Below are 14064 nucleotides of genomic sequence, written 5' to 3' on the forward strand. Positions count from 1 at the left end.
AGAATTATAGGAGGAAACCTGCCCCATTTCTGTTCCCAGAAGTAGCCCCCTTCCTCTGTCTTGTTGGAGGATGTGAGTGGGCCCAGGTGCCTTATTGGTCTACACCCTCCCTGATCTCTGGCTATGGAAAAGTCAGGCTTTAAGTACTCACCTTTGGTTTTCTGAGCCACGACTCCTGACAAGCTTAGCAGAAAGCAGAGTCCTGGAACAGGGAAGCAGAAGGGAGACATGAAACGATTGAGGAAAGATTCTAGGATATTCTCCAAGGGCTGGGTATCAGTTATCTATTGCTGAATAACAACTATCACAAAATGCAGACATTCATTTTATTATCTCTTGTGGTTTCTATGATTTGGGAATCTGGGAAAGGCTCAGCTGAATAGTTCTGGCTTGGAGCTTCCTATACAGTTGCTGTTAGACAGTGATGGGGCTGGAGCATCTGGGAACCGGCTGGACATGGCTTCATGTAGTCTCAGGGCCTAGGGTAGTTTGGGCTTCCTCCCATCATGTCAGCCTTGGTCAGGCAGCTTCAGAGCTCTAAGCATGAGGGTTCTGGCCAACCAGTCTACATCTCCTCTCAAGATCCAGTCCAGGAAGTCATGCAGCTCCATTCCACCGTATTCTCTTGGTTACAAGAAAGTCACATGTCCACCCAGATTCAAGTGGACCAGAACCAGAGTCTTTCTCTTGATGGAGGATAGACAAAATTCCAGAAACATGTCTTGGAAGGGAAGTATTGTTTCTGCCTTTTTGAAAGATGAAGGCTGCCTCTATGTGAAGGCTACTTCTACTGTGGCTGCTAAAGTGCTATTTTCTTCTTCCCCAAACCTTCCCAACATCTGGTGGTATCATCAGCCATGTTCTTGCTTCTGCAAAGACCCGAAGGTGCTGGATAGATGGGTGGCTTTTCTCTTCCTTTCTTAATAAATCTTACACCACTCTGATTGTTAGTTCTCTCCTTACCTTCTTTTCATTCTCTTATAACATAGTAATGTCTAGAATAATTTGCCACTTGCAAGTACAATATACAAAATATTTAACAACTGGTATGTTTCAGGAACCAACCAATCAGAATGGACATTGGAGACCCTCTCTGAGGCAGCAGGTGTTAATCTTTCAGCTGCTGAATTGTGAGGCAGTCGATGGGGTCCCAGGAAAGGGTCTGGGCTGGCAGGAGTGTCCTGGGAGCTGATTCTGGGAAACAATTATTTACACATGGTGTGGAAACATTTCAATATGAACAACCAATGTGGCTCTTCTAGTGTGCACAGGTCCAGTGACTAGTAACCTTATTTGCAACATTGGTTACCTCCTAAGAAAGTGGGTCCTGCAGATGAACGGATAAAAAATGTGGTATATATATATATATATATATATATATATATATATATATATATATACACACACACACAATGGAATGTTATTCAACCTTAAAAAATAAGGCAGTCTTGCCATTTACAGCAACATAGATGAATCTAGAGGACATTACTCTAAGTGAAGTGAAACCAGACACAGAAGGACAAATACTGTATGATTTCTCTTATATGAAAAGGAGTCAAACTCACAGAAGAGAATAGAATGGCAGTTACCAGGGCATTCTTTTTCAATGGGTATACAGTTTTTGCTATATAAGATGAATACGTTCTAGAGGTCTGCTGTAAAACATAGCAAATACGTTTAACAACTTGGTGTTGTATACTTCAAAATATGCTAAAAGGATAGATCTCATGTTAGTCATTTTACAAAAAAAGAAAGAAGAAAAAGAAAAACATTTCCACAAATAATGAACATTTTGGAAGTGATAGATATACTTAATATCTTGATTGTGGGGATGATATCATGGGTGTATGGTGTATCCTTATGTCCAAACTCATCAAGATGTATGCATTAAATGTGTGCAATTTTTTTGTATGTCAATTACACCTCAATAAAGCCAAAATAAAAAAAGAAAGTGGGTCCTGGTCATGGAAGGTGTCAGGTTACCAAGTTGGATGACAGGTTGGGTGAGGGTGGACTAGTTTGGTGGAGCTGGTAAACTTTGATTCCTGTTGGTAAAGGACTGGGATTGGAGGACTCGAGGCTGAGAGTCTGGTGAAATGGGTGGGGGGGATGTCTTGGCTTCCTTGGGGAGGTTCAGAAGATGTGGTGGCTGGTGTCTGTGGAGCAAGACTTGGAGGAGATGGGAATTTTGGGGTTAAAATGCGGCATGCCCTGTGATGAAAACATCCCTCCATCCTGCCTATGAGCACATCAGTGAAATTTCTCTTGAAGAGAGAGACTCATGTCTTGGGGAGAGGATATCCTGGGTGGGGGAAATTGGGCAAAGTTCTAAGGGCAGCCTCCACAATATCCAAGAGGAATTGAGCTCTTACCACATGCCAGGCATTGTTCTAAACATTTTAGGTACATGAACATACTTCAGCTTTCTAACGACTTTAGAAGGTGAATACTAGAAAAATTAATTTTTAGCAAATATCTACTGGCAGATTTTGGTTTTTGGAAGTAATTTTGAGAGCATCTAGTTGCTAAGGAGTTTGGAGATTTCGTTTGCATGCACCGTTTTAAACAATGCTTTGCAAAAGATTCTGAAATAAAAAATAGTATATTGAAAAATTATACTCATGATAGTAATTAAATTACTGTCCCCTGAAATAATGTTTAATAATAAACATGTGAACATTCAAAATCCTTATGAAAGAATTATGAACTGGAGGGACAATTTGGGAAGAAAAACTCTAGGGAACAGCATTAAATATTTAATCTTTCCTGCTCTTCAGGTTATACTTCTGACTTTTCCTTTTAATTGCAATTTTTTAAAACAGAGAATTGCAAAATATAGAAATGACCCAGTTTGGAGACATATACAAATGTTTTCTTCTCTCAACCAGAAATTTAGACATAAGGAATAATAACTGGTTTATAAAGAATAAAAATACTTTCCAATATAACTAAAATTGCATCACTGAGACTCTTTTAAAAGCTTAAAAGTCATTCAACCATCATCCTATAATATTCTTTGTACTATCTCTAGTGTTATTTTTAGCAGGGAAAAGTTTATGTTTGGCATTTATTAACTTCAACTTCAAAATTATTTTTTTCTGAGCCACCAAATTATGGCTTCTGTTTGTTTTAATGATATTTTAGTTGAATTTATCTTATAAACTAGGAGAGTTTGGGGGAGAATGGATACATGTTTATGAATGGCTGAGTCGCTTTGCTGTGCACCTGAAACTATCACAACATTGTTAATCGGCTATACTCCAATATAAGACAAAAAGTTTAAATGGTAAACAAAACAAAGAAAAACAAAACCAGAAAGCTGACTATGAGTGCTATTTCCATAGTAAATCTGTAGTTGGAAATATTGAAATTACACAATGATTTACACATTCTAATCTAAATTATTTTATATTATAAACTAGAAAAACCTGATATATAGCTTTTTAAAAAAATGAGTGATCTTAGTGTGAAGGGGTTACTAAATCAGATCATTAAAATATTCATGAGAAAGAGAACACAAATGACATAAATTCTTAAGTTTTTAATTCCCATAAAATATCTCAAATATATAGAAAGAGTAACTGCTGTCAGCCAAACACTGCCTTGGACAGAAATGTGAGAACTTTTAAAAATGACTCACACTCAATCAAACAATAAAAGCAATAATATCTGCAGAAAACTATTTGTAAGTATATGTAAAATAATATGATGTATGTTTTGTCCTTTATTTTAAAATAAAAACACATGGAATAAAAAAAAAGAAGGTGCTCTAATTTCATTCTTTTACATGTAGCTGTCCAGTTTTCCTAGCACCACTTATTGAAGAGGCTGTCTTTTCTCCATTGTATATTCTTGCCTCCTTTATCAAAGATAAGATGACCATATATGCGTGGGTTTATCTCTGGGCTTTCTATCCTGTTCCATTGATCTATATTTCTGTTTTTGTGCCTGTACCATACTCTCTTGATTACTGTGGCTTTGTAGTATAGTCTGAAGTCAGGGAGCCTGATTCCTCCAGCTCTGTTTTTCTTTCTCAAGATTGCTTTGGCTATTCAGGGTCTTTTTGTGTTTCCATACAAATTGTGAAATTTTTTGTTCTAGTTCTGTGAAAAATGCCAGTGGTAGTTTGATAGGGATTGCACTGAGTCTGTAGATTGCTTTGGGTAGTAGAGTTATTTTCACAATGTTGATTCTTCCAATCCAAGAACATGGTATATCTCTCTATCTCTTTGTATCATCTTTAATTCCTTTCATCAGTGTCTTATAATTTTCTGCATACAGGTCTTTTGTCTCCTTCAGGAGGTTTATTCCTAGGTACTTTATTCTTTTTGTTGCAATGGTAAATGGGAGTGTTTTCTTAATATCACTTTCAGTTTTTTCATCATTACTCCTTAACACCATACACAAAAATAAACTCAAATTGGATTAAAGACCTAAATGTAAGGCCAGACACTATCAAACTCTTAGAGAAAAGCATAGGCAGAACACTCTATGACATCAATCACAGCAAGATTCTTTTTGACCCACCTCCTAGAGAAATGGAAATAAAAACAAAAATAAATAAATGGGGGCTTCCCTGGTGGCGCAGTGGTTGAGAGTCCGCCTGCTGATGCAGGGGACACGGGTTCATGCCCCAAGTCGGGAGGATCCCACATGCCGCGGAGCGGCTGGGCCCATGAACTATGGCCGCTGAGCCTGCGCGTCCGGAGACTGTGCTCCGCAACGGGAGAGGTCACAACAGTGAGAAGCCCGCGTACCGAAAAAACAACAACAACAACAACAACAAAAAAAAACTGAATTTAGTGGCTTAAAAAACCAGAAATATATTCCCTTACAATTGCGTAGAAAATTCAATTCTGTCAAAAATCACTCTCATTGGGCTAAAATCAAGGTGTTAGTAGGGCTGATTTGGAAGCTCTAGGGGAGAATCCATCTCCTTGCTTTTTGCAGCTTTTAGAGGCTGCCCACCTTCCTTGGCTCACGGCCCCTTGGTCCATCTTCAAAGCCAGTGGCATAGCAACGTCTCTCCTTTCTGGTCTCTTGTCTCTCTCTGATGAGGACCCTTGTGATTATATTGGACCCACCAGTATAATCCAGGATAATCTGCTCATCTCAAGATCTTTAGCACATCTGCAAAGTCCCTTTGACCATGTGATGGGGTTCAGGACATGCCACCCCAAAATATTCCACTTTGGCATATTCATTATTTTGAGCTGGAGGCAATTGAGAGGCAGAAGATGCAGGACGACCTTTATGATCTACCCTTTTCTACCTAAAAACTGGCCATAATTTCCCACAAGAAAGGTGCCCTCCCTGTACCAGGATGAGAAGAGCATCTTTACTCCCAGAGACTGTGAATGGACCTTGAAACAGATCTGTACAAACAAACTTACTAAAATAACCCTATCTTCCAATACTTTCCCCTCCTCTGTATCTCCTAGTCACTTCCTCACAATTTATTGCATCTAGCCCCAATCCCTTTGTCTGTCTTGTTTCCTCACACATTTATCATTTCTTTGTCTAAAAGGTACAAAACTTTGTGCTCTGGTCACTTCTTTGGGTCTTCATTTTCTTGTGAAGGCTCCCATGTACATGTTCAAATTTAATTAAATGTTTATGCTTCTCTCCTATTAATCTATCTTATGTCAATTTAATTCTTATTCCCAGCTAGAGACCATAAGAGGGTAGAGGAGAATTTTTACCTCCCCTGTATATACGAGGTAACATATCCACATGTTTCAGGGGATGTTGACATCTTTGGTGGGGGCTGTTACTCCTCCTCCCAGGCTCTTATTCTAAATTGCCAGGTCTGTCCCGTGATCAATTACTTATGCAACTGCTTTCATGGAGCATTTTGAATATTTCCAGTGGTCCAATGAATATATTCTCAGCTGGGATGTGAACCGCTTAATGGCAGGATCCTGGAATATTTCTTAATACATTTAAATTTCCCTTTTTCCTACTTTGTATGATGATTAATTTGCAGCAGCTACACTAACATTACAGCTGCCCCAATGATGACTATAGCTTGCAGAGGCAGCTAGCAAAACATATGGCTGAAAAGTACTTCCTGGTTCCTAAAACTCAGGCAGTCTGGGTACCATCACATTTCCTCAAGGCTAGTCTTCAAGGTGTCCTTCCAGCCCAGCCAGCAATCCTGTGCTCAATAATACAGGCATGAGTCTTAAGTTAGAGCTCTCGAAGAGTCATTGGCATGCCAGAATCCCAGAGTTCTAAGAGGCTTTAGAAATCATCAGCTGACTCTTTTTGTTAATGAGAAAAGAGGTCCCCAGGGGTCAAGTACCTCAGACACCAGTCGTGCAAATTGGAGCAGGTTGCTTAACTACTCTAAGTTTCCATATATGAAACAGGGTGATAGCATTGCCTGCCTCCTGGGGTTGGAGTGATGACATAAATGAGGGAATTGTGTAAAGCACAATGTCTGGCTGAAATCACTCCATAAATGCTAACTGCCTCTATTATCATTTTATTTGCACTAGAATTCTATTTTTAAATTCTTCACCTGATACTCATTCTACTACACTGTCTGTTCCATCTAGTGATGTGGTCAGAGAGGTCATGGATAACTGAAATTCACAAATAATCCATCTCAGAAGTTTCCAGGACTCTGCCTGCAGTTGCCCCAAAGCAGGAAACATCTTTTTTGAGCTTCTCTCATTAAAAGAGTTTTTTAGCTTTACTGAGGCATAATTGATATATAAAAAATTGCACGCTCTCTCACTTAAATTTGACCCCACAGATATATACTGGATACCTCTTATATGTAAGATGTTGCAGAACGGGCTGCAAAAGTGAGGGGACCTTTGCCTTCAAGTAGCTTATATTATTTTGATAGACTTTATGATCTATTACCTGCCTCTGCAACTAAATAAGTGTGAGGTTTTGAGCACCATTTCTGTGATGCCATTTTACATCTGTAATGTGGAGGTACTGTGCGATAATGAATATAGAACATCTTAGCCTGATACCAGGTGCTCAACATATGTTAGCTTTGGTTGATATTGTAGCTATTGATATTGTTATTTGATCTGGAGCCAGAGAATGGAAGGGATTTCAGAGTTGGAGAGCTACCTGCACAGATGTGGTTGTTGAAGCCATGGGATCTTAAGATTCCTCTAGGGAGAGAGAGTAGAAAAAGAGAAGGAAAAAACCCAAAGGCATATTAACAAAGATCTGAAGCCAGGAGGCTTGGATTCAAATCCTGGTTCTGCCATTTACAATCTGTGTGACCTTGGACGAGTAACATAACCTCTCTGTGCTCCAGTTTTTCTCATCTATAAGATGGAAATAATATTAGTACCCACCTTATGAGCCCATTATGAGAATTAAATGGATTAATATGCAAGGTGCATAGTGAGTGCTTGAAAATTTTGGTTATTATTATTAGTATTCAGGAAAAGGCAAAAGGAGGAGAAAGAAAGAATAGCAAGAGAGGCAGAGGAAAATCAGGGCAGTGCTAGGTCACAGAAGTTATCAAGGAGGAGAGAATATCAGTTACAAAACAAGACCTGTGAAGAGGGAGATGAACAGCTCATTGGATTTGACCGTAAGGACAATTTTAGGGATATTTGAGAGCGTAGTTTGAAGAGGGTGGTGAGGAAGGAAACCATAACCCAAGGGTGAAAGGAGAGTGTTCAAAGCAGAGCAGAAGAAAGAGGAGAAGGGAAAGACAGCTAATTGTTGAACCAAGTAGCCCCTGATATGGGGTAGGTTAAGGTTACACATACCTGGAAGAAGCGATGACCCTTGCATTCCTGTGTGCAGGTAACCCTTGCCAGTCAGCACTCAAAGCTCCCTACTGTGCTCCCTCTCAACCACTTTTCCTATCTCAAGGAAATCTCATGAGACCTGACATGGTCAGCCGACATAGGAAACCACTAACAGAGAAGTGAACTTCTTCCATCTTTCACCATCAGACCCATGGTTCTGCTTTTCATTTTCTTTACCTTTTCTTCACTTGTTTTCAGATGTTTCCTTGGTAGTAGATTTTTCTAGCTATTGTTGATCACCTTTGGGATTACAGAATCAATTGACCCTAGAAAAGGAATGCCCTTTAATTACAGAGCATTGTCTGAGGAGCAGGAAGTGACTGCGGGATCAAAATAAACTTTAAATAACCCTGTGGTTTGGAGGTGGCTAAGCCAGAATTTACAGTATCTCTATCGTTATCTAAAGTTTCTGAAAGTGTCATTTTTTACAAATCTGTGATCCCCCTTCCCCCTCAAAATATGGCACTCACCAGATCTGACTGGAGTCTCAAAGTCTGGTAGAAGATGATGTATTATTTGGTCATTTGGAGCTATCTAGACCAATTGCAGGATTTGGGAGTCATTGCCTCTCTCAACAAATATTTATTAAGACAAATCTTATTGAGTGACAAGATCTGTGCTACTTTCTAGGGATATAGCAGTGAACAAAATTAACACAATATTTTCTATATAGAACTACAGAGAAAGGGAACATTGGAGGAAAAGCAGGTTTTGGGGAAGAGATAAAATTAAGTTTGGGGTAAGTTGATTTTGAGGTATTGTGATTTCAATATACATTGTATATGTAATCTAGATCACAAAAAAGAGGTCTTTTCCCTCCCACCCCCAGCCAATAGATGGTAGTTATAGCCATGATAATGGATTAAATCATTTAGAGATAGATTATAGAGTGAGAATAGAGTTCTGAGTAAGTAATTTAAAATCAGGGAGTGGAGGGATTTCCCTGGTGGCACAGTGGTTAAGAATCCACCTGTCAGTGTAGGGGACATGGGTTTGAGCCCTGGTCCGGGAAGATCCCACATGCTGTGGAGCAACTAAGCTCATGCGCCACAACTACTGAGCCCGCGCACCAGAACTACTGAAGCTCGCGCACCTAGGGCCCGTGCTCCGCAACAAGAGAAGCCACTGCAATGAGAAGCCCGCTCACTGCAACTAGAGAAATCCCACGTGCAGCAATGAAGACCCAACCCAGCCATAAATAAATAAATACATTTATATAAAAAATAAATACAATCAGGGAGTGGAGGAGTAGCTAATAGACGAGAGAGGGCAAGAGTGGTCAGACAGATGTGGGGGAAATGAGTAGAGTATGGTGTCATGGAAGACCAAGGAAAGAGACCAAAATGAATTAAGACTGAAGAATATTCACAGGACAGAGCAGTAAGGAGGTTGTTCTATTCTAAGAGTAGTTCCAGTGGTGAGGATGATGGTGGTAATGAAGATGGTGGAGGTGGTGGTGATGGTGCTGGTGAAGATAGCAGAGGTGGTGGTGGAGATGATGGTGGCAGTGGGGACAATTGTACTGGTGGTTCTGGTGGTGATAAAGGTGGTGGTTATGGTGATGGTGATGGTGGTGAAAACAGTGAAGGTGGTGGCAGAGATCATGGGAGTGGAGGTGATGGTGGTGGTGATAATAGTGGGGAAGGTGGTGATGGTGATGGTGATGATGATGGAAACCAGAATGAAATAGATTGAGGATAAAATGGGAGGTGAAGAAGTGGAGGCACCAAGTATAGTCAACTCCAGAGAGAGGTGGAGAGAAGTGTGTGAATGAGAGAAGATGAACAAGGACCTCCTTGGGTGGTTGGAGCATGGTGGAATTAGCCAGTTATTGGGATGGACAAGGTCATGACTCCTACATAGTAAGACTGTTGGGCTCTCAACATCCCACTGGCCCAGCAACCATGTACTGGGTCTTCCTGTTGTTTCTTCCTAGTGGTCCTCTGGGGAGGGGGGAGAGGGGAGGGGGTGACAGTTGGAGGCAAGAGTTGATCAAGAAAGACAGGCAGTGCCCCCTAGTGGTCAGACCAATGCTATTGCAGAGTCCTGGCTCTAGAGCCAGACTGCCTACTTTCAAGTCTTGGCTTGGGCACTTATCAGCCGTGTGACTTTGGGGAAATTATTCAACTTTTCTGTCCCTAAGGCATCTCTGATATGGGATAACTTCAACAGTCTCCTAAATGGTTGTCTTTACATCCCATGCTCTACCTTTCATCCAGGAAAGCTTTCTGAAACAAGAATCTGAGCCCAGCACACACCTGCCTCACAGCCCCACAGATACTTTGCAGGCTAAATGTGCTTCATAGGCACATAAATCATACTCACTCTGGCCCCAGTCCACCTCACCAGCCTCATCTCCCACCCCTCTCCCTCCGGCTCCTCATCTGCCCTGAGTACTTGCTCAGGCATTGTCCAGCCTCCGTGTGGTCCCCTCCACCAGGAATTTCCTTTTTTCCTCCACTGCTCTGCCCCTGGCCAAGTCCTCCATGTGTGCATTCTTTTGTATGTCCTTCCTTGACCCCCAAGGTAGATCCCCCAGAGCCCTACTCTGCCCCTTTCCCTACCCCAAGGTAGAGTTAACATCTCCCCTCTCTATGCATTCTGTATGTAACCAAACCTAAGGCATCATTAATTTTAAGGTACGCCCGTATTTTAGGTACCACCAAACCTAACAAACTATGACACAATGCCTTCTTATTTAGAATTTTTATGTTATCCTTATTGAACAAGCTGTTGTAGATTTATTTGGAAAAAACTTTTACAACATATCACTCTTTCTTATATATGAAAAGGAAAACAGAAGCGGAAAATAAGTTAGTTAAGATATTTTGGAAACTTCTTTACATTCAGAATGTTCAAAATTGCTTTCAACACAGAGCTATCAAAGTCTATGTTTCAATGTCCATGATTCTCTACATCGCTAGTTCTCAAGGTATGGTCTCTGGACCAGCAACATCAGCATCATCTGGGAACTTAGAAATTCAGATTCTCAGGCTCTGCCCCAGATTTGATGAACCAGAAGGTCTGGGGTGGGGCCCAGCAAGTTGCGTTTAACAGGTTCTCCAGGTGATTCTGATGCATGCTCAAGTCTGAGAACCCAGATCTGCACAGTATTGTTCTCTGGTCTACCAACAGTATGATGATGAAGTATATATTAAAGGAACCCCAAAGAGAACCAGAAGCCATTGCTGGCTCTCTACCACCCTTACATTCCTCAGTAGAACACACAAGTACAAACCAAATATCTCTAGCTTTTTACCTGTGATAAGATGAGATTATAATAGCTTTTTTAAAAAAAATAATTATTTTTGGCTGCATTGGGTCTTCGTTGCCGCACGTGGGCTTTCTCTAGTTGCGGTGAGCAGAGGCTACTCTTCGTTGTGGTGCCCGGGCTTCCTAATGTGGTGGCTTCTCTTGTTGTGGAGCACGGGCTCTAGATGCATGGGCTTCAGTAGTTGTGGTGTGTGGGCTCAGTAGTTGTGGCTCACGGGCTCTAGAGCGCAGGCTCAGTAGTTGTGGCACACGAGCTTAGTTGCTCCATGGCATGTGGGATCTTCCTGGACCAGGGCTCAAACCCATGTCCCCTGCATTGGAAGGCGGATTCTTAACCACTGCGCCACCAAGGAAGCCCCTATAATAGCTTTTTATAACCAAGTTATTACAGCATAAAACTCCAGGGACTTTCTTGCTGAAAACCAGACCCTCTAAAATTGTCTCAGTATTTTTTTTAGCATTTCCTGCAGGTCCACCTTACAGATGCCTTTTCTATCCATCCATCCATCCATCCATTCATCCATCCATCCATCCACCCACCCACCCACTTACCTTTCCATCCATCCACTCACCCACCTATCTTTCTGTCCATCCCCAATCCATCCATCCATCCATCCATGCCAGACCTTTCACCTTACTGCCAGGTAGCTGTCTTTGCTACTTTTGACCTCCATGAGGTCACTGTCTTGTGCTGGTTCCTAGCCCTGACATTCATGCCCTAGACTCAGAAACTCTTTCTGCTTCCTCCTGGCTCATCTCAACCAGGTTGTGATGTTTAACAAGACTTTACTGAGGTCAGAGGTAATGTCATCCTGTTAAATCCATGTCGGATCCTGATCCTCCTCTGCTGAGAGTCCATGTGACTCCCACCTCACTCAGAGTAAAAGTCAAATTCCTCACTGTGGCCTGTAGGGCCCTGCATGATCTGCCCCTGTCACATCCTTGCTCTCACCTCCTCCCAGACTCTCCCTCACTTTTTCTGCTTTGACCACACTGGCTCTTTGTCTTTCCTTGAAGATGACAGGCACTCTCCTGCCTCTGGGCCTTTGCCTTTGCTGTTCCCTGTATCTAAATGCTTTTCCTCAGATACCTTCAGGTAACCATATGGCTCACTTCCTCATTTCAAGTTATTGGTTAAGTGTCCCCTTGTCAGTGAGGCCTTCCCTGACTGCCCTGTCTAAAATCACACACACACACACACACACACACACACACACACACACACCCTATCCCCATTGCCCAATTATTTTTATTCATTGTACCTACCACCTTCTAATATACAAAACAGTTTGCTTATTTACTTTATTTATTTTGTTTATTGTCTCTCTCCACTACTGCAGTGCCAGATCCATAGGGCAAGGATTTTTGTTTATTCATTGTTGTAACCCTTAGAGTAGTTATCGGCTGCTTCAAGTCACTGACTAGCTCCTGAGAGGTCTCCTGATGGTGGGGGCCAGGAGCTCTCAGCAATGGGAATCTCTGGGCATCTACATATCGGAGTCCAGGCTCAATCTGCAGTCTCACCCCAGAGGGCACTGCTCCATTCTTGGTCCAAGGGATAAAATAGTGAACAGACAAAAATCCCCATTCTCATGGAGTCTTGTTTTTGCACACGCTGTTCCCTCTACCTGAAATTTCCTTTCTCTCTCTAACTCTAGCTCCCCTTCCAACTCCCAGACCCAGAAGAGATATTTCCTCCCAGGAAACCTTCACAATAGCTCCAAAAGTAACTTCTACTAATTGATAGACATTCCTTTATGATGTGGCCAGTCTCCTTTTAGCAGATCTTGAGGTAGGAATTAAGATGCACATGCTTTGTTGGGGAATGCACATGCTTTTGTAAGGGTTTGGATGTGCTTGATTTGTCTGAGAGGCAGGGTTGTGATCACATGGTTTGTTGGGTTAGTAAGGGTTGGGATGACATAATTTGTTGGAGGAGTAAGTGTTGGCATGCAAATGATTTTTTTGGAGGGTAACAGTTAGACTGCACATGATATGTTGGGGGGAACAGTTAGCATGCAAATAATTTGTTGAGGGGTAATTGTTGGGATGTACATGGTTTATTGGGGGCAGGGGGAGAAGGGGTTGGAATGCACATGATTATTTTAGGGAGGATATGGGTTGTCCCAGCTAATTCCAGGGGGGGAGCTCTGGAGTGGGTACCATGGAGATGATCCATCTTGAGGCAAAGCCTTTCATCCCCCTGTTTTAGTCAGTCGTTGGTTATGGGCTGCCTCTGGGGGTAGGGTGTTTACATAACTTGACAGGCAAAGTGATGAATGGGATCTGGACAGAGCACCAGGAGTGTTCACTACAGTGCTCAAAACTTTGTCTGGTTATGTTTATCCACTGCCTCAAAAGTTGCTATACAGAATATGAATGTCACTTCCTCTTCATTTTAAAGTGTTCAAAATAATGATTTCCCATAGACCATGTTGCATCATCACATGATAAAGCCAGGGGTGAGCAGCTCACATGTAATTCTTAATTCTTTACAGCCTCAAGGATTATGATGTCACTCAGGCTTAATTCATGTTAAGTGTTGGTGTAGAGGATGATGTTAGTACCTCCCCTGGCCCCATTTCCTTAGAAACCAGTACTCCTTAGAACCAGTTCCATGAAAATATATTTTATTATTATTTTTTTAACATCTTTATTGGGGTATAATTGCTTTACAATGGTGTGTTAGTTTCTGCTTTATAACAATGTCAATCAGTCATACATATACATATGTTCCCATATGTCTTCCCTCTTGCGTCTCCCTCCCTCCCACCCTCCCTATCCCACCCCTCCAGGCTGTCACAAAGCACCGAGCCAATATCCCTGTGCCATGCGGCTGCTTCCCACTAGCTATCTACCTTACTACGTTTGTTAATGTGTATATGTCCATGACTCTCTCTCGCCCTGTCACAGCTCACCCTTCTCCCTCCCCATATCCTCAAGTCCGTTCCCCAGTAGGTCTGTGTCTTTATCCCTGTCTTACCCCTAGGTTCTTCATGAC

General features: G+C 41.8%; 1 protein-coding gene across 1 annotated transcript in view; it reads right to left on the reverse strand.

The window, feature by feature from the left end:
- The window catches only part of ADGRE3 (adhesion G protein-coupled receptor E3), a gene marked incomplete at its 5' end in the record, with an annotated part of 34107 nt that extends 33877 nt beyond the window's left edge, over window positions 1–230 (reverse strand). The window contains one exon of the mRNA XM_082651567.1: window positions 152–230. Coding sequence (XP_082507693.1) covers window positions 152–230 — 79 coding nt within the window. The remainder of the gene's footprint in view (window positions 1–151) is intronic.
- Window positions 231–14064: the final 13834 nt, after the last annotated feature.

Source organism: Grampus griseus, assembly GCF_964374135.1.
Source record: "Grampus griseus genome assembly, chromosome: 3".
Taxonomy (NCBI): domain Eukaryota; kingdom Metazoa; phylum Chordata; class Mammalia; order Artiodactyla; family Delphinidae; genus Grampus; species Grampus griseus.